The sequence below is a fragment of the Pseudorca crassidens genome, chromosome 3 (genome assembly GCF_039906515.1).
Source record: "Pseudorca crassidens isolate mPseCra1 chromosome 3, mPseCra1.hap1, whole genome shotgun sequence".
NCBI lineage: Eukaryota > Metazoa > Chordata > Mammalia > Artiodactyla > Delphinidae > Pseudorca > Pseudorca crassidens.
The window spans coordinates 6,751,911-6,773,480 of record NC_090298.1 but is presented as its reverse complement, the minus strand read 5'-3'; the positions used below and the strand labels follow the sequence as shown (position 1 = coordinate 6,773,480).

Sequence of the window (21,570 nt, the reverse complement as noted above, 5' to 3'; positions counted from 1 at the left end):
TCTCCCTCCCCCTTGGCAACCACAAGTCTGTTCTCTATGTCTGTGAGTCTGTTTCTGTTTCATAGATAGGTTCATTTGTGTCACATTTTAGATTCCACATGTAAGTGATATCATGTGATATTTGTAGTTCTCTTTCTGGCTTACTTCACTTAGTATGGTAATCTCTAAGTCCGTCTATTTTGCTGCAAATGGCATTATTTCATTTATTTTTATCGCTAATATTCCATTTTATGTATGTACCACATCTTCTTTATCCGTTCATTTGTCAGTGAACATTTAGGTTGTTTCCATGTCTTGGTTATTGTGAATAGTGCTGCTACAAACACACGGGTGTATGTATCTTTTTGAATTGTTGTTTTGTCTGGATATATGCCCAGGAGTGGGATTGCTGGATCTTCTGACAATTCTATTTTTAGTTTTTTGAGGAAATTCCATACTGTTTCACACAGTGGTCGCACCAATTTACATTCCCACCAACAATGTAGGAGGGTTGCCTTTTCTCCACACACTCTCCAGCATTTGTTATTTGTAGACTTTTTAATGGTGGCCATTCTGACCGGTGTGAGGTGATACATCATGGTAGTTTTGGTTTGCATTTCTCTAATAATTAGCGATGTTGAGCATCTTTTCATGTGCCTGTTGGCCATCTGTATGTCTTCTTTGGAGAAATGTCTGTTTAGGTCTTCTGCCCATTTTTCGATTACAACCTATTACTGATCACTTTGTCAACTGCACATGAGCCGAACTGTTGATACATAGCAGGGGAAGAATTCAGAAGCCCTTGGTCAAGGAGTAGCAGATCATGGGGACACATGGCCATTAAGATATGAAACTTAACTTTAGGTATAAGGAAGAGCTCTGGAAGTTCACTCAAATCTGTTGACATTACTGAGATGCTGGACACATAAGATATCACTGAGACATCTATGATGAATGGATAAAATGCAATACATACATACAATGGAATGTTATTCCATCATTAAAAGGAATGAAGTACTGACACATACCACAATATGAATAAACCTTGAAAACATTATATAAAGTGAAATAAGTCACACACAAAAGAACAAGTATTGTACAATTCCAGTTGCATGAAATATCTAGAACAGGCAAATTTATGGAGGCAGAAAGTAGAACAGAGGTTACTGGGGGCTGGGAGGAAGGGAATGGGGAGTTATTGCTTAGTGGGTACAGAGTTTCTGTTTGGGACAATGAAAAGGTTCTGGAAGTAGATAGTGGTGATGGTTGTATGACATTTTGAATGTATTTAATGCCGCTGAATTGTACATGTAAAAATGGTTCAAAGGGCAATGTTTATGTATGTATATTTAACCCCAATAAATAAATGTAACAACAAAAGAAGGTATTACTGATGACCTGATGACATGCCAGTGGACAGAATGTAGGGAATCTTTTTTTTTTTTGGTGGGGGGGAATCTTTTTTCTAAAGGCTTTTCAACATATTGGAATTACATAAACTTAACAGAACTGGAAAACAGTTGATTCCAAAGCAGAAATTAAGCTTTAGTAAAAGGGTGGATTGTTGAATCCAATGTGCTATTGATTCACATAATATCATCCTTCACAAAACCCATTTATAGAATCCATTTCCCCTCATGTTTGAAACCAACACTGAGGTGGCCTCCAGGGGTGGGTTATACATTTGAGAAAATCTGTTAGGTCTACATTGATTAAATTCACTTCCATCTAGACTCATAGTGGCGTGAATAGTTAATGACTCTTGAAATAAAGCTGAAAAACTTTTTTTTTTATGTCTCCGAGAAGACAAATGATTTACTTATGGGGAGAAGAAGGGGGACAGTTATTTCCCACACAATGTATTTCAGTGGGAAGCTGAGGCGACACTGCCCACCCCTCCCATCTTGAATCTTCCTTCAATTCCTCTCGATTCCTTTGCCTCTCAATCCCTGACCGCCCCACAGTGGCCCCTGACAAAGGCTGAACTAGTGGATCTGGACACTTAGGTCTGCAGACTCTGCTGCGGCTAGGGCTTCACTGTTCTTCCCTGGCCAGCACTGGAAACCCACCGACAAACCTCTCAGTCCATTTCGGTCCACAACTAACACCACGGTGGGCTAAACACAGTGATAACTTGACTTGTTGCTTTCTCACTTAAGGTCCTATTTACTCTGACCCTGAGACAAGGAATTAGACCATCAAGCACATAGCTCCCACGCTGTTTAGCCGAAAAATATGTGGAGGATAGGGGAAAATCACTTGACCAAAAATAGGCAATCCCCCCCCCTAAAAAAAACCCAAACTGAAATCCTTCAATCACACAATCAGAAAACAAGAGCTTTTATCATTTATAAGAATACTGTGGCTTCTATGAAGGTACTTATAAAGAAGTATGCATTATGGTACGGGCAGTGAAAATTCACTTTTTTACCTCACATTTTTACCCTGTACTTGTCAACTGTAACGATAACATTATTCTATGTAAGCAAATCTTCTCTAGAATTACAATGAAAGAACCTATAGATACAAGGCAGAAAACTATTATGGATATAAACTGAAACTACATTCACAGAGCTGAGCGTGACTTAGATGGAGTAATTCTGGGCTGGATTTTTATATTCATTGCAGTCTGGTGGTAAAAACTACTTTCTCTCTTACAATTTACATGTACTTGTCAGAAATCAAGAGATGCTGAGAGTACAGTCTTTTTCCTGAAGGTTGGAGGAGACCTTTACATTTTTAAAAAAAGCACTTTTGAAACAAACACAAAGGTCCCTTCCCATAGATTCTAACTCAGTGTTGCTGTAATCTAAGACTAATAATAGCAATACAAAACACAGAAGGCTTACTTTGGACTTAGTTCTCACATGCCAATAAATGAGTCTCTGCCCATTTATATTTAAATGTACAATCATGTATTTAGTTTCAGTAGACAGAAAAATAGGAATAGTTGTAAGAACTACAACTAAAACTTACCAAACAGTTAAAAAAGCTCTCACTAAGCATTACACTTACTTTATGGCTTCACACATATCCAGTCCCATTTTCACACAATTCTTGGCATGGTTAGGGAGAGAGATAGGGAGTCCGGAAACACAGTAGTAGCAGTCTCCTAGAATTTTTATTCTCATGCATTCATTCTCCTGAAAGAAGAAATCACAGCATTTCAGTTGAGTTAAGCACATAGATAATGATTTTGATTTACCAAATATCACCAAGTGCTAGTTCTACTGGCATTGCCACAGTGAATAGGGTTTGTGGGAAGAAAGAAATGAGAACTAGTTGAGTTTCCCTTAATTACCCATCAAGATTGAGGCACCCTCTCCTGCATGCTCCTTTACCAAAGCAGGAAGAATCAGGGTAAGGGGTAGAAGGGGAAAGCTGAGAGAAAGTTCTGGAATGATTTACACTTAGCAGAGGAGGGTAAAGATAGGACCATTCTCTTTAGTCTGAACAAATCCAAACATTGACAGTGAAATGAAACATTCTATGCAAAACAGAATCTTTCAGGATAGAAAATGGTAAGCAGAACTCAGCTAGAATTAGAATTTTTGTCATTTCCTACTGTGCTCACGATTTTCCACATTTCTTTCAAAGCTGAAGCAGATTCTTACCTGCAGACATGTAGCTTCCGATAAACATCTCTACAACATAATAAGCCACCATTCAACATTGCCAAGTAATTTGAAACTTAATTCTGATCTGAGGTTAAGCTGTTTTAATATAAAGTTAGACAAACTCATTATTTTTATTGGCTGGGTTGCATTTATATTATAACATTGAGATTAACTTCATTCATATGCATTAATCCTACATCCATTTCTAACCTTTTCAACTAGTTTATAGACTCTTCACTCAAATTTATAATAAATACATAAATAAACAAAGATGTACCAAACACAGATTTTTTTTGGCCATGCTGCATGGCATGTGGGACGCTAGCTCCCCAATCAGGGATCAAACCTGTGCATTGGGAGCCTGCAGTCTTAACCACTGGACCACCAGGGAAATCCCAGACTTTTTTTTCTTCTTAACACTCGCACAGGCTTATGTATAAAACAAACAAATTTGAAATAATAAAACGAACATAAGATCTTTTTGTTCTTAAGTATGTGTAAGGTTTACTGAAGATTTTGCAGATTTCTTTCCCTGTTTCATAGAGAGCTGTGTACTTTCATGCTTATCTATAGCATTATAGATGACGTGTTAGTAATTCCTGATAACAATATTTTAAATAATAAAAAGGCAAAACATTGTTTATTAATAAGGCTTCTCTCCTATACTTCCTAAATATGTATCCTGAGTCTAGAAAACAGTAAGATTAAGAACAGTGAATTCTTGGCACTCTTATCAATGATCAGCTGACTGTATATGCATGGGTTTATTTCTAGTCTCTATTCTGCTCCATTGGTCTGTATGTCTGTCTTTAATACCAGTATCAGACTGTTTTGATTGCTGTAGTTTTGCAATATATTTTGAAAGCAGGAAGCACGATGCCTCCAGCTTTGTTTTTCTTGTTCAAAATTGCTTTGGATATTTGGTGTCTCTTGTGGTTCTATATGAATTTCAGGATTTTTTTTCTATTTCTGTAAAAACTACCATTGGGATTTTGATAGGGATTGCATTGAATCTGTAGATGGTTTGGGGTACTATTTTAATATTAATTCTTTCAACCCATGAACATGGAATGTCTTTCTACTTATTTGTGTCTCTTTATATTTCTTTCATCAATATTTTATAGTTTTGGTGTATAAGTCATTCACCTACTTAGTTAAGTCTATTTCCTAAGTATTTTATTATTTTTGATGATAATGTAAATGTGTTTTCTTGATTTCCTTTTGAGATACTTCATTGTATACAAGTGATTATTATACATTGACTTTTTATCCTGCAACTTTACTGAGTTTATTTATTAGTTCTAACAGATTTTTGTGGACTCTTTAGGGTTTTCTACATGTAAGGTCATATCATCTGCAAACAGAGATAATTTTACTTCTCTTTTGAGTTGGATGTCTTTTATTTCTTTTTCTTGCCTAACTGCTGCGTCAGGAAGTTCCAGCACTATGTTGAACAGAACTGGTGAGAGTAGGTATCCTTGTCTTATGCCCAATCTTAGAAGAAAAGCTTTCAGTTTGTCACTGTTGAGTATGATGTTCACTGTGGGTTTTTCATATACGGGTTTATTGTGTTGAGGTAAGTTCCTTCTTATTAGTTGAGAGTTTTTAATCATAAAAGCGTGTTTCATTTTGTCAAATGCTTTTTCTGCATCAATTGATTGAGACGATCATATGATTTTTACCCTTCATTCTGTTAATGTGGTATATCCCATCAATTGATTTGCGATGCTATCCAACTTGTATCCCAGGGATAAATCCCAGTTGGTCATGGTATATGATCATTTTAAAGTGCTGTTGAATTTGACTTGTTAAGTGAAATAAGCCAGATACAGAATGACAAATACTACATGATACCACTTATATGAGGAATCTAAATTGGTCAAACATAGAAGCAGAGTATAGAATGGTGGTTTCCAGGCCTGGGAGAGGGGAAAATGGGGAAGTGTTGGTCAAAGGACACAAAGTTTCAGTAATGCATGATGAATAAGTCCTAGAGAGCTACTGTACAGCATAGTGTCTATAGTTAATAATATTATATTGTATACCTAAACATTGGCTAAGAAGGTAGATCTTACGTTAAGTGTTTTAATCACAAAATAATAATGATGATGATAATGATAAATTAAAAGGGCAAGAGGAAACTTTTGTAGGTGATAGATGTTTATGGCATAGATTGTAGTGATGGTTTCAAGGGTGTATCCCTAAGCTCAGTAAGTTGTATGTATGTGAAATATGTATAGCTTTCTGTATGCCAATTATACCTCATTAAAGTGGATAAAAACTAACAGTGAATGAGCAGTGACGTTGAGTTCCTTAACTTAATGTGCTTTATGTAGTATTCCCTCAATGGACAGAACTATCTGTTTGCTTATAATGCTCACCAACTCCATGTTTTGAACTAAGAGCCATGAACTGATATCCAAAGCATGCTGCCCCTGTGACCAGCAATGGATGGCCCAAGCTATCCTAGGCCAGTCTCTGATATTGCCTGGACGTTCCTTTGTTACAATGATCAGAGAGGAGCAGGAAGTCACACCGAGTACCTCCCTTATGAGTTATAAATTGTGTCTTCCTCAGATTCACATGTGAAATCCTAACCCCTGGTACCTGTGAACGTGACATTATTTGGCCAAAGGGTCACTGTAGATGTAATTAGTTAAGATGAGGTCATACAGGAGTAGGGTGGGCCCCTAATCAGTTTGACTGGTGTCCATATAGAGAGAAGTAATTTGGACATAGAGCCTTGCGTGTGGGGAAAATGCCATGTAAACACTGGAGTTTTGTTGTTATCAGCCAAGATTAGGATGTTTCTTCCTACTGTGACCAGGCAGTGCAACAAAAAGGACCTTTTACTGACTCAAACTTTCAAGACGTTTTCTAAAGATGAGGCCCCCTCTACCCCAAACTCAACCTCTTCCTTTGGTTTGGTAAAGGAAGGAAACAGAGCTATACTCTTAGTGATTTTTTAGAATTCCCAATGAGATCTGTCATGGTCAGTTGGGAAACATAAGACACCTCATGGAAAGCTTGACGCAAGAGTGACTCTGTGAACATCTGCAAGCCAGATTTATGCCTAGGAGGCCTGGCTGGAATTTTCTTTATTGTTTAAAAGTGAGCAAAATCTCACCTATTGTTTTCAAAATCTCACCATGAACTAAACTTAGAACCAACTCTTCCTTATGTAAAGAATGCATTTTAATAAGCATAATAATGTATTTTTGTTGGGAACAATTCAGAGACAAAATTGAGCTGACCAGAAACATTTTATGAGACAGAAGTACAGGGCTAGCAGGAAAGAAAAAAAATTATCAATATTCCCACCAGAAACCTTAATAGTTCCAATAAATAAGTCTAGAATAAGGTCTAGTATGGTTTTAGATCAGTTGTCATCATTTCTTCTCTGTGAAACTTCCCACAAATGAGCATATGAATGACAAATACTGAACTTACATCTCTGCAAGTGGCACAAGGGTCAGTGGATAAAAAGGGGACAACAGTCAATAAAGGGCTTAGGAAGAAGGGATGCATCCTATTTTAGGGATTTTCCCAGGATGCCGCTTAACACTGTGAATATGTAATAGTTACAACTGGAGAGGAAATCATGTTTCCAACTCCTTGACATCGAAATGCCTAAAAAGAGAATCTTAGAACGGCACAGGAGAGAGAGATGTGCAAATCAAATCTCATCATCTTGAATGTATTTATTATATGTGTGCTGAGTTATATATATGCAGAAGTTTTAAAAGTAGATGAAAAATATGCTAATTATATGCTATGACATCTCTCATTCCCAGTGTAGGTTAGAGATTTATCGGGGCTCGATGGCAAATAAATCCAACAAATCTACAAACAACATTCCTAAAGGATGCTTTTATGAGGAGGTAAAAAATTGATAAGGGACCAGAGAAAAAGTAAGCCCAAATTTTATATATCCTCAAAACAGAAGGCAATCACTAATACTCACCTTTGCAATTTGATCAAATTTTCCAAAGAGTTCATTCAGCATGTGGACCAGTTCTCCTGGGGAGCAGTCACTGGCCAGACGGGTGAACCCAACAATGTCCGCATAGAGGATACTGTGGGAACAAACCAGTGGGTGCCATATTGGCAAGTTGATGTTCGTTAAGAAAGTAATGGTAGTTTTTCCCATTGAAAGAGTATAAGTTTTTACATTTTTGCAAAATGTCATTTCCCTGGGTATGGAATATGTAAACATTTTGCTAAACTTTCCCATTAATTTTTTTTTGATGTTAAATTTTTATAATAAAATCGTTGACGAAAAAGTCATGTGATGCACGTTCTCTATTCTAGTCCATTTTTACTGCTCACCTTTCTTCTCTCAGGGCCAGCCCCTCCCCGCCTCTCTCATTTATGTGGTCTTCATCCTGACAGTACATCCTGACAGTGTCATAATTCTGATATCAAAGGAGTATGCGTCTATTTGAATCATTACATGATTTTATATTATAAGGATTCCTATGTAGAAGAAGCAAAATAATAAAAGACAAATCCTGTTTTTATTGATTCAAAGAAAAAAATTCTGGCTTCCTTACTACCTGCCAGGAGAGCAGATACAGAACATCTTTCTAAAGCTCAGAGTTTGGTTTGGGGATGCATTAAACAAATAAGGACACCAACCAACATCCAATTACAGTGACAATAGTGCTATAAAAGAAAACAGCAGAGTGCTGTAAGACAGAACAGTGGAGGTGGTGAAGAGTCAGAGAAAGTCACTTAGGAAATGACAGTACAGCTTCCCTTCATGGGATGTACAAGCTGGGAGGGCAAACGTGAGATTCCTTAGAGTTGTGTATGTGTTTAGCTAACCTTGATGGGTCAGGATAGAGAAACTACAGCACCACTGTGTACATTATAAATTTACCTACACAATAACGTGTTTATGTTTTGTGTAAAGGACTAATAAAGAAGCCTAAAATTCTGGGTTCAGGTAGTGAATATGGTACGGTTTAAGATGGGCCATGAAACAAAAATAACTGCCAATTCACAAAATTTTATGAAATATAAAATTACCATATATAGGATCCAGCAATTCCACTCTTAGGTATATACCCAAAAGAGCTGGAAGCAGGAACTCAAACAGATATTCATATACCCATGTTCACAGCAGTATTATTCATAAAATGAAACAAATGTCTATTGACATTTAAAGAAATGGATGGATGAAACTGTGGTGTATAATACAGTGGAATATTATTCAGTCTTTAAAAGAATGAAATTCTGACAAATAACACAACCTGGATGAACCCTGAAGACATTAAATTGAGTGAAATAAGCCAGACTCAAAAGGACAAATATTATATGATTTCACTTATATGAAGTACTTAGACTAGCCCAACCATAGAGACAGAGAGTAGTATGGTGACTGCCAGAGTCTGGGGATGGGGCGTTGTTGTTTAGTGGGTATGGAGCTTCGGTTTGGGATGAAGAAAATGTTCTGGACATGGATGTTGGTGATGGTTGCAGAACAGCATGAATGTATTTAGTGACACTGCACTGTACAATTTAAAATGGTTAAAATTGTAACTGCTATGTATATTTTACCACAATTTAAAAAAAAAAGTGCGGCAGCCGTCAGCCTGGTCCCAGGCAGAACATGGCTTGATCTCTGCTGCTGGCAACACTCTGCTCCTCAGGCAAAGTACAAGGCTTGTGGCTTCACCTTGGAGGAAAGACTTGCTCCTCTGATGATGGACAGAAGCAGGGGGAGACCTCTGGTCCAGGGAAATCAGGGCTGCTGGGGCTTTTGTGCTCTCCATTCAGATGGTGCCATAAAACCATCCCTACTTCTCCTGTGCTCTCCTGCAGAGGCAGGGACCCACAGATGCTGAGCCATGGTCCAAGAGGAGGCATTACTCACTCAGAGGAAGATACCCAATCTAGGCAGCATGGGAGGGCGAACGTGAGAATGAGTGGTTGACTCTACTTCTTGCTGACAACCTCCACAGTGTTTCCTGTATCAAGACATGTAGTGGGTGAAGGAGCCCAAGATGGGCTGAATGTACAGGTCTGAAGCTGGTCCTGTGGTTACTGGGCAGGAAGATGCAGACTGTATATGAGTAACTGGGACACAATGTACAAAGGGTTATGGAAGAGGAGACGCAGAGCACTTCGGGGGTCACACAGGAAGGAAACCCGACCTAGACTCGGATCACATCACCACTTGAGAAAGACCACTCTGGCGGCAGCAACCTGGAGGTGGGCAGGTCAGTTAGAATCATATCTGGTACATCTCGGAGAGCCCTGTGGAAAGTCTATAAGTGGGGGAAATGGGGAGAACTGGACAGAGAGGGGAGATTTGTAGGAAGGAGAATGAATCAGGCTTTGTTAGGGATTAGATGTTGTGGGAAGTGTCTAGGAAAAGAAAGTGCTGAGATAAAGACCGGTTTCTGGCTGAGTACTGGGGCTGTACCTAGTGTACAAATCAAATCAAGCTTGCAGGAGAAGTTGACTAGTTCCACTTTGGTTGGGTTGAGTCTGAGGGTGGTGTCAGTGGGAAACCCAAGAAGAAGACCATTAGGTAGATGCTTATGGAAAACTACGGTTGAGTTCTGTGTTTTAGCATCATATAGATGGTCATTAAGTCCTGGGCGAGAGCTGGAGAGAATAGAGGAGTTAGGAGAGACCTGGAAATGCTTTCATTTACAGAACAGCCTAGATTTAGGGACGAGGAAACAATAAAGAAGACTGCAGGGAGAAAACAAAGGGGAAACAATGGCATGGAAACCCAAGGATGTAGAATTATTTAAGTGCAAAGACAAGGTGAATGGGACCAAGCATAACCATGTGGTCAATGAGATAGGATGCAGAGGAAGTCATATTCAGATTTGGGAACAAGACAACTGGTGGTGAATGTAGGAAGAATGAGTTCTGTGACATGGGTGAGGTTAATGTCAGAGGGTGGTGATTTGAGGAGGGAGAGAAAATAAGGAAGTCTAGTTAGAGAGTGGAAAATTGTTCTAGAATCTGGGCTATGAAATTCATGGACGTAATTTCAGAGTTGTAGGGTGGCACTGGATTCAGGGATTTATGTTTGTTTTCAAAGACATGATGGGTTTGTGAATGTTTCAGCACTAGTGGGAGGGATTCAGAGGAAGACAATGATTCAGAAGGCAACCGGTAGTTGCTACCTTCACATCTATAAATTCTTTTTCTTCTCCACTTCCTCCTCATCCTACTTATTACTATTATTATTATTGTTATATCAGTTAGTAAAGAGCTAGTCAATGTTATTAACAGAGAATAAATATTTCATTGAATGAATCATCAAAGCAAAACTAAAAGTTATCAACAGATCTTTTTGGTCTATCAACCTAATAATTCTCATTAAAAAACACCCTCAGTTATTGACTGAACTACCTGCATTAGCCAGGTATTTTATCTGCTTCTTTTTTTATTATACCTGTCCTGTTTCAGGAGGAAAAGGCCATATGTTTTCATATTTCATTTAAAATTAATTGGTACTCCATGCCATTGAAGTTTTTCCATTTTTAAGTTTTAAGAATTTAAGTTACTTTAGCATCCCAAATATGTGTTATGAATTTAAATTTAATACTGCAAACATATTCTACACAATCTCTGAAGACAGTTGAAGGTGCTTCACCAATCCTTTGCCTTAGATAAGTGTGTTAATCAGGCAAAGGTGCTTCACCAATCCTTTGCCTTAGATAAGTGTGTTAATCCTCACCTCCCAGTACTCACACTCTTGTACTGTCCCTTCCCATAATGGGTAGAGCTGACTTGTGTAACCAATAGGATACTGCAGAAATGACCAGAAATGACCTTCCAAGGTTAGATCATAAAAGATATTGAAGCTTCCACCTGGACCCCTCCCTCTGGGGAAGCAAGCGGCCATGTTGTGAGGATACTCAAGCAACCTGTGAAGAGGCCCAATGATGAGGAACTGAGGCCTCCAGCCAACAGAAGGTTAACCTGTCCACCAGGTGGGAAGTCACATTGGGAACAGATTGCCCAGCAGCCTGCAGCCTCATGGGAAAGTCTATGCCAAAACCACCTGGGTAAGCTGCTCCCAAACTCCAACCCACAGATGTTGTGAGATGTTTATTGTTCTTTTTTTAAAAAAATTAGGTTATTTGTATTTTTATTGTTGAGCTGTAAAAGTTCTTTATATATTCTGGATTCAAGTCCCTTATCAGATATATTATTGCAAATATTTTCTCCCATTCTATGGGTTGTTTTTTTTTTTTAATGGTTCTTTTTTTTTTTGAAGTATAGCTGATTTACAATGTTAATTTCTTCTATAAAGCAAAATGATTCAGTTATATATATATATTCTTTTTCATATTTCTTTCCATATGGTTTGTCATAGGATATTGAATATAGTTCCCTGTGCTGTACTGTAGGACCTTGTTGTTTATCCATTCTATGTATAATAGCTTGCCTCTGCTAATCTCAAACTCCCAGTCCTTCCCTCTTCCAACCCCCTTCCCCTTAACAATCACAAGTCTGTTCTCTATGTCTGTGAGTCTGTTTTTGTTTCATAGATATGTTGATTTGTATTGTATTTTAGATTCTACATGTAAGTGACATCATATGACAGTTGTCTTTTTCTGACTTACTTCATTTAGTGATAATCTCTAGGTCCATCCATGTTGCTGCAAATGGCATTATTTCATTTTTTTATGGCTAAGTAATATTCCATTGTATATATGTACCACATCTTCTTTATCCATTCCTCTGTCAATGGACATTTAGATTGCTTCCATGTCTTGGCTATTGTAAATGGTGCTGCAGTGAACATTGGGGTGCATGTATCTTTTTGAATTGTGTTTTTTTCCAGATATATGCCCAGGAGTCGGATTGCTGGATTATATGGTAGCTCTATTTTTAGTTTTTTGAGGAACCGCCATACTGTTTTCCATAGTGGCTTCAACAATTTACATTCCTACCAACAATGTAAGAGGGTTCCCTTTTCTCCACATCCTCTCCAACATTTGTTATTTATAGACTTTTTGATGATGACCATTCTGATTGGTGTGTTTGTTGTTCTTTAAAGAACAATATTGTTTATTGTTCTTTAAATTACCCACTGAGTTTTGGGGTAATTTGTTACACAGAAACTGATAACTAATACAGATATTATGCAGACCATTATCAACTGCTTGAGATTGGTTGTGTCTTCAGTCATTTTTACAGGTCTATTGTTCCCAGATTATATCACAGCTATTTAAAGATAGTCTGTGATCCTATTTAGATAGACACATTTATCCTTACACAGTTTGAATACCAATAAGTGACATAAAAATATTTCTGGAGATGAAAGGGGCATTGCTGATTTTCATATAGTTAAGGCTGGAAAGAGCAATTTCTACTATAGTATATCTTGTCAGACACCATAAATGTTTTTTCTTTAATTATGTAGGTAAAATGCTTAAAAACCTAAATGCAGTCTAGTGTTTTAAATAATTTTATGCCGTTTTTTTGGCTGCACTGGGTCTCCATTGTTGTGTGCAGGCTTTCTCTAGTTGTAGTGAGTGGGGGCTACTCTTTGCTGTGGTGTGCGGGCTTCTCATTGTGGTGGCTTCTCTTGTTGTAGAGCATGGGCTCTAGGCATGCGGGCTTTGGTAGTTGCAGCACGTGGGCTCAGTAGTTGCCACATGTGGGCCCTAGAGTGCATGGGCTTCAATAGTTGCGGCGCATGGGCTCAGTAATTGTGGCATGCAGGCTCTAGGATGCATGGGCTTCAGTAGTTGTGGTGTGTGGGCTCAGTAGTTGTGGCTCGCAGGCTCTAGAGCACAGGCTCAGTAGTTGTGGTACACGGGCTTAGTTGCTCCACAGCAAGTGGGATCTTCCTGGACCAGGGCTCGAACATGTGTCCCCTGCATTGGCAGGAGGATTCTTAACCACTGCACCACCAAGGAAGTCCAGCTTTACTCTTTAACATGTATGAATGTTCTCTGTCTCTGTGTGTGTATATATATACATATATATATGTATATACAAACACATAAATATATGCATATATACATACATACATATATATGTATATATACACACAGAGTTCTTTCCTATTATTCCAAGAAAAAAAAGGCGGGGACTATAAAAAAGTTTACTCCTGATTCCTCATTTATTCAATGTTTTTTCCTTAGTTCTTACTTGATATGCAACTTTTTTTCTCTTGTCTCCCTTTCAATGTGCATTTCTCATTGTATATTAGCTCTTTGCATGCTTGGGCCATACCTTTTTCTAAAATCATGTGTTAAAATGCAATTTGTCTTAGCAATGCATAAATTAAGCTACAGTTAAATTTGTTTCTTAATAAACTTCAAAAATCCTTGACCTGAAGTAACCAGACAGAAGGCTGCATCACACAATGGAAAAGGTCTGGACTTGAAGGCAAACAGCCCTATTACAATTCTAGACGATTCTAAACACACTTTAGTTTGTGTTTGTGGTTGTTGTTATTAAACTATTGAATGGGGTGGGGGGTGACTAAAGGAATAACATAATGAGTGAGGCATGCACAGGTTCCTTATTGAGATAACCCAGCCAGAATAGCAATCACCACTGCAATGTAATCGAATGGATGAAAGGACAGCCCCCAGAGAAGTGGTATCAGGAATGGGTGGGCATGGAGAACAGTGAGGACCAGGGCACCCACATGTGGAGAGGTCCCACACCACTGTAGCCAGAGATGGAGGGGAGCACAGGAGGGAGCACCCTCTCCAGACTGAAGTGAGGACCTGCACAGCTCCTCTCTAGAGCTCAGGGGAGAAGAGGTCCTATACCATCCTCCTTCCTGACCACAATCCCATGTTAGTTTTCCAGTTACTGGGAATCCAGGAATGGCTCCCTGGGAAGTATGGATGGCTGTGCCACTCTTGGAAAAGCAGTAACTTTCATTATAATTTAATTAAGGTGCATGTTGGTCCCCTATGATGCTGGGTACCAGCCATACCCTAGAAACCCATCATTCCTGATTGACAGCAGAACATCCAGCTTCCCTGGAAAGTGCTGGCTTCCCAAGGCCCTGCCCTTGCCAAGTCCACCTTGAGGAACCAGTCCTTGTGCCTAGAGCCCATGACTCTTTAATCTTACTGATACTGAGTCCTGGGTTTCAGGGACACAGTGAGCTCTGACCAAGGAGTTCCCAGAATAAGGGCCCCATTGTCCACTTCTCTCCCTTTTGTAATTGATGGTCACAAAATGCAATAAGTAGAGGAACCCGTTTTCTTATCTTAATGTGAAGGCCCAAGATGTAGCACATGGGTAGGTGGAGTGATAATTACTCTACACGCAAAGATAAACAGTTCCAAAGGACACATGAAACTGTAAGATTATGGGCTCCCAGTTAAATATGTCCCCCACCTGGCATACAGGCTCCCCAGACTTGCTGCGGAAGGAGAACAGAGCAGCAGCGTACCTGACGTTGGTGTGCCGCTTGACGTACAGGTTGTGAAAGTTGTTGGTGTTTTCCATTTGGCCGGCTTTGGGGCCCTGCAGCCTCTGGATGATCTCGGCTTTCATCTCCATGGCTATGTGTGCTGGCAGCAGGGACAGCAGAAGCCGCTCCTGAAACCAGGTGTGGAAGGAAGACCAAGAGATGTTACACAACCAAGGTCACAGCCCAGTATCATCTGATATCAATTCTGATTTGTAGTGGGGCTAATTTGAGGACTCTTTACAAGTTAAAATACAGATTCTAGAAATACATATTGAAAAAAATATAAAATTGTCTAAGGTCAGAGTGTGTTGTTATTTATTGAGTTCTAAGCATGTCTTTTTCAGTATGGAGAATAAGGAAGGCATAGTTATTTCCCTGAGGGTATTATTTATCTAATTTGATTTTAAAGTAGTGAAGCAGAAATAATATTAAAATACCAGGAACCAGTGGTCAGTCTAAGATACAAAACACTCATTTTCACCTGCTTGTTCATTTGAGAGATAAAGTACAAGCTTTATTGCACTTTTGAAAGTCAGCCCATATTCCACATTTCCTAAGTAAGAGTCACATATTTTCAAATATTTCATTTCCTCTGTGGTGACCATCCAATCCTCTTTAGTGCTTCTAAACTATTATAAAGACAGAGTCAGGAATATTAGCTTCTGAAAAAGACATCACCTATGAGAAACTATAGGTGGGACACAAAGAAATGGTAACATATGAGATTTTCTTGTATTTTTAGTCTTTAAATTCAGTATATCTTGTACACAATAGCATGCAATATTACACATACTTTAATCTGTATTTATTATAGTTAGAGTGGCAACTTTTCCATTCTCTTCAAGGAAACTATGCAATTTTTTGAGAAAAAGTATCATAGATGGCAATCTTTGCAAGTTGATATTCATCCTTGAGTGTTTTAAACATTAATCTATTACAGAAAACACCATATTCTTCAGGCATTGTGGATTTAGCTAGTGGTATTCAGTGTGTGTAAACAAACATTTGTTGAATGCCAAGTTTTCTCCTTCTTCCACATTGTCTCTTTTTTTCTTTAAAAAAATTTCTTTTTGGTGGACAAAGTGGTGAGAGAGTAGAGGAAGGGATGGGGAAGCTGAGCTTTGCTCACAGATTCACTGGTCCAGGTGTCTGTCCCCTGGGCCCACCCACAGTGCACATCGCTTTGGGGCTGTTGGGAACTTCCACCAAGGGAGCAGAGGGTAGGTCAGGAGTGCATCTTGATGAAGATGAAATGACCCTCACCACAGCCCATCCCCAGCCTGACCCAGGAAGACAGGTGCAAAGTCAACAGGAGACTCAGCGTGTGCCTGTGTAAGGTCTCAGTGCATGGTAGGGAGCATTTCTCTATGAACTGGCATAACTGAGTGAGGATTGTTTGTTCATTCCTTCCGTCCTTCATTAACCCAATCAGAAAACATCCATCACTGCCCATTAAATGCCAGACCCCTTGATAAGCACTAATGGTAAATGCAAAGATGAAGGGGACAGTGTCCCTAATATCATGTTGTTCATGATCCAGGAAGGGGCCCACCCACAGTGCATAGCTGTTAGATGAGGCTAGAAAGACAGGCTGGTGTTTGGAGGAAGCCACGTGCCTGGGATCCGGGAAAAGAGGGGGAGCTAATAGATGAGGAGGACCTGCTATGCACCACATGCTCCCAGGAGCCATCTTCACGTGAACCAATTGAATCAAAACAACAGTATCATCTGACTGGTATTGTTACCAACCTCCTTGCAACAGAGGCAAAAAGAAGCAGTTAGATAAAGGGCAGGGAGCTGACACTTGTCATAACACTTGTCACACACCAAAGGGAATTTTACTGGTACTTAAGAAAGTAAGAGAACACTTTTTATTTAATAATCATCTTTTCACTTTTTTGTTAAATTCCCCTTGATGTTTCCATTTAAATTAAGAAATGAAATGCAGAAATCAAAAATTTTTAATAAGGTAAATGTCCATATATACATCTGGGGAAATATAAATTAATATGAACTGTACAAAATAATGAGGCTAATGTCTGGTGTGGTCTAAAATATAACAGAATGAAATGCACAATGACAATAACACAAAAGATGAAATGGGAGTCAATGGAATAAAAATGTTCTGAGGTCCTAGAATTGTGTGAGAAGTGGCAAAATAAAGCAATTTATGTTAGACTGTAGTAAGTCAAGAATGGATGCAATTTCCACATCAGCAACAAAAAGTTTGAAAAAATGTATGACTAACAGGTTAACAGAGAAAATGGGAAAGAAATCCTTGATTAATACAAAATAAGTCGATAAAGAAGAGTCAAAGAAAACTAAAAACAGGTGGGGCAAATAGAAACTAAATCATAAAGTGACAGTTGTGCCAGAAATTATATTGAAATTAATGGACTAAATATTCCAATTAATTGACTAATACTGTCAGATTGGACTGAAAAAAGACAAAATGTAACTCTAAACTACTCATAATAAACACATCTTAAATATAAGAATACAGAACTATCAGAAATTAAAAAAGATACACCAAAAAGAGATGAATTATAAAAACCTTAATAATAAAAGAAAAAGCAGTATACCTATACCAATATCAGAAAAGTACTGTAGATATTTCAGCCTTAAGGGAAAATATTGACAAGTCCACAAATTTTTTAGAACTTTTTTTTTGGTGGGGGAAATACCACTAGATTTTATTGTGGACATTGGCAATATAACCCTTATGTGGTTCCTTCCACTCAAAGAGACTGGTGGTATGAAGGGCAGTGAAGTGGGGGGCTTGTCTATTGCTTTATTTCTCAATTACTGCAGGAGTTCTTGGAAAGTAGCATTTTCCCTGCAGTTATTTGTTCAATGAATGAAAGATCTGCTGTGCATTTCATCTGGGGCACAATAAAGAAAAATCTAATTTCAAAGTGGAGACCTGGGTAGACAGTGCTTATGGTTTTTTTTTTTTTCTTTTTCGTTGCGGTACGCGGGCCTCTCACTGTTGTGGCCTCTCCAATGCGGAGCACAGGCTCCGGACGTGCAGGCTCAGCGGCCATGGCTTACAGGCCCAGCCACTCCGCGGCATGTGGGACCTTCCCGGACCGGGGCACGAATCCGTGTCCTCTGCATCGGCAGGCGGACTCTCAACCACAGTGCCACCAGGGAAACACTGATTTAAAATCAGATTAATGACCTTCTTATTTTTTTTTAAAACATCTTTATTGGAGTATAATTTCTTTAAAATGGTGTGTTAGTTTCTGCTTTATAACAAACTGAATCAGGTATACATATACATATGTTCCCATATCTCTTCCCTCTTGCTTCTCCCTCCCTCCCACCCTCCCTATCTCATCCCTCTAGGTGGTCGCAAAGCACCGAGCTCCTCTCCCTGTGCTATGTGGCTGCTTCCCCCTAGCTATCTATTTTACGTTTACTAGTGTATATATGTCCACACCACTCTCTTACTTTGTCCCAGCTTACCCTTCCCCCTCCCCGTATGCTCAAGTCCATTCTCTAGTAGGTCTGTGTCTTTATTCCCATCTTGCCCCTAGGTTCTTCATGACTGTTTTTTACATTCCATATATATGTGTTAGCATACGGTATTTGTTTTTCTCTTTCTGACTTCACACTGCATGACAGACTCTACGTCCATCCACCTCACTACAAATAACTCAATTTCGTTTCTTTTCAGGGCTGAGTAATATTCCATTGTATATATGTGACACAACTTCTTTATCCATTCATCTGTCAATGGACACTTAGGTTGCTTCCATGTCCTGGCTATTGTATATAGTGCTGCAAGGAACATTGTGGTACATGACTCTTTTTGAACTATGGTTTTCTCAGGGTATATGCCCAGTAGTAGGATTGCTAGGTCATATGGTAGTTCTATTTTAGTTTTTTAAGGAACCCCCATACTGTACTCCACATTGGCTGTATCACTGTACATTACCACCAACAGTGCAAGAGGGTTCCCTATTCTCCACACTCTCTCCAGCATTTATCGTTTGTAGACTTTTTGATGATGGCCATTCTGACTGGTGTGAGATGATATCTCATCGTAGTTTTGATTTGCATTTCTCTAATAATTAATGATGTTGACCATTCTTTCATGTGTTTGTTGGCAATCTGTATACATTCTTTGGAGAAATGTCTATTTAGGTCTTCTGCCCATTTTTGGATTGGGTTGTTTGTTTTTTTGATATTGAGCTGCATGAGCTGCTTGTAAATTTTGGAGATTAATCCTTTGTCAGTTGCTTCATTTGCAAATATTTTCTCCCATCTGAGGGTTGTCTTTTGGTCTTTTTCATGGTTTCCTTTGCTGTGCAAAAGCTTTTAAGTTTCCTTAGGTCCCATTTGTTTATTTTTGTTTTTATTTCCATTTCTCTAGGAGGTGCATCAAAAAGGAACTTGCCTGATTTATGTCATAGAGTATTCTGCCTATGTTTTTCCTCTCAGTTTGATAGTTTCTGGCCTTACATTTAGGTCTTTAATCCATTTTGAGCTTATTTTTGTGTATGGTGTTAGGGAGTGATCTAATCTCATACTTTTATATGTACCTGTCCAGTTTCCCAGCACCACTTATTGAAGAGGCTGTCCTTTCTCCAGTGTACATTCCTGACTCCTTTATCAAAGATAAGGTGACCATATGTGTGTGGGTTTATCTCTGGGTTTTCTATCCTGTTCCATTGATCTGTCTTTCTGTTTTTGTGCCAGTACCATACTGTCTTGATTACTGTAGCTTTGTAGTATAGTCTGAAGTCAGGGAGCCTGATTCCTCCAGCTCCGTTTTTCATTCTGAAGATTGCTTTGGCTATTCGGGGTCTTTTATGTTTCCAAACAAACTGTGAAATTTTTTGTTCTAGTTCTGTGAAAAATGCCAGTGGTAGTTTGATAGGGATTGCATTGAATCTGTAGATTGCTTTGGGTAATATAGTCATTTTCACAATGTTGATTCTTCCAGTCCAAGAACATGGTATATCTCTCCATCTATTTGTATCATCTTTAATTTCTTTCATCAGTGTCTTATAATTTTCTGCATACAGGTCTTTTGTCTACTTAGGTAGGTTTATTCCTAGATATTTTAGTCTTTTTGTTGCAATGGTAAATGGGAGTGTTTTCTTGATTTCACTTTCAGATTTTTCATCATTAGTGTATAGGAATGTAAAGATTTCTGTGCATTAATTTTGTATCCTGCTAATTTACCAAATTCATTGATTAGCTCTAGTAGTTTTCCAGTAGCATCTTTAGGATTCTCCATGTATAGTATCATGTCATCTGTAAAAAGTGACAGCTTTACTTCTTCTTTTCCAATTTGGATTCCTTTTATTTCTTTTTCTTCTCTGATTGCTGTGGCTAAATCTTCCAAAACTATGTTGAATAAGAGTGGTGAGATTGGGCAACCTTGTCCTGTTCCTGATCTTAGTGGAAATGGTTTCAGTTTTTCACCACTGAGGACGATGTTGGCTGTGGGTTTGTCATATATGGCCTTTATTATGTTGAGGAAAGTTCCCTCTATGCCTACTTTCTACAGGGTTTTTATCATAAATGGGTGTTGAATTTTGTCAAAAGCTTTCTCTGCATCTATTGAGATGATCATATGGTTTTTCTCCTACAATTTGTTAATATGGTGTATCACATTGATTTCTTTGCGTATATTGAAGAATCCTTGCATTCCTGGGATAAATCCAACTTGATCATGGTGTATGATCCTTTTTCATGTGCTGTTGGATTCTGTTTGCTCGTATTTTGCTGAGGATTTTTGCATCTATGTTCATCAGTGATATTGGCCTGTAGTTTTCTTTCTTTGTGACATCTTTGTCTGGTTTTGGTATCAGGGTGATGGTGGCCTCGTAGAATGGGTTTGGGAATGTTCCTCCCTCTGCTATAGCATGGAAGAGTTTGAGAAGGATTAGTTGTTAGCTCTTCTCGAAATGTTTGATAGAATTCGCCTGTGAAGCCATCTGGTCCTGGGCTTTTGTTTCTTCGAAGATTTTTAATCACAGTTTCAATTTCAGTGCTTGTGACTGGTCTGTTCATATTTTCTATATCTTCCTGGTTCATTCCCAGAAGGTTGTGCATTTGTAAGAATTTGTCCATTTCTTCCAGGTTGTCCATTTTATTGGCATAGAGTTTCTTGTAGTAATCTCTCATGGTCTTCTGTATTTCTGAAGTGTCAGTTGTTACTTCTCCTTTTTCATTTCTAATTCTATTGATTTGAGTCTTCTCTCTTTTTTTCTTGATGAGTCTGGCTAATGGTTTATCAGTTTTGTTTATCTTCTCAAAGAACCACCTTTTATTTTTATTGATCTTTGCTATTGTTTCCTTCATTTCTTTTTCATTCATTTCTGATCTGATCTTTATGATTTCTTTCTGCTAACTTTGGGGGTTTTTGTTCTTCTTTCTCTAATTGCTTTAGGTGTAAGTTTACATTGTTTATTTGAGATGTTTCTTGTTTCTTAAGGTAGGATTGTATTGCTATAAACTTCCCTCTTAGAACTGCTTTTGCTGCATCCCATAGGTTTTTGGTCATCGTGTTTTTATTATCATTTGTTTCTAGGTATT

At 38.5% G+C, this 21,570-nt stretch overlaps 1 protein-coding gene across 1 annotated transcript in view; it reads right to left on the bottom strand.

Annotated features, from left to right (window-relative positions):
* ADCY2 (adenylate cyclase 2) overlaps positions 1-21,570 on the bottom strand; it is a 433,654-nt gene that overhangs the window by 126,084 nt on the left and 286,000 nt on the right. The window contains exons 5-7 of the mRNA XM_067730355.1: positions 14,998-15,146; positions 7,561-7,672; positions 2,995-3,122 (exon numbers count right to left, since the gene is read on the bottom strand). Of these exons, the coding sequence (XP_067586456.1) occupies positions 2,995-3,122; positions 7,561-7,672; positions 14,998-15,146 (389 nt within the window). The remainder of the gene's footprint in view (positions 1-2,994; positions 3,123-7,560; positions 7,673-14,997; positions 15,147-21,570) is intronic.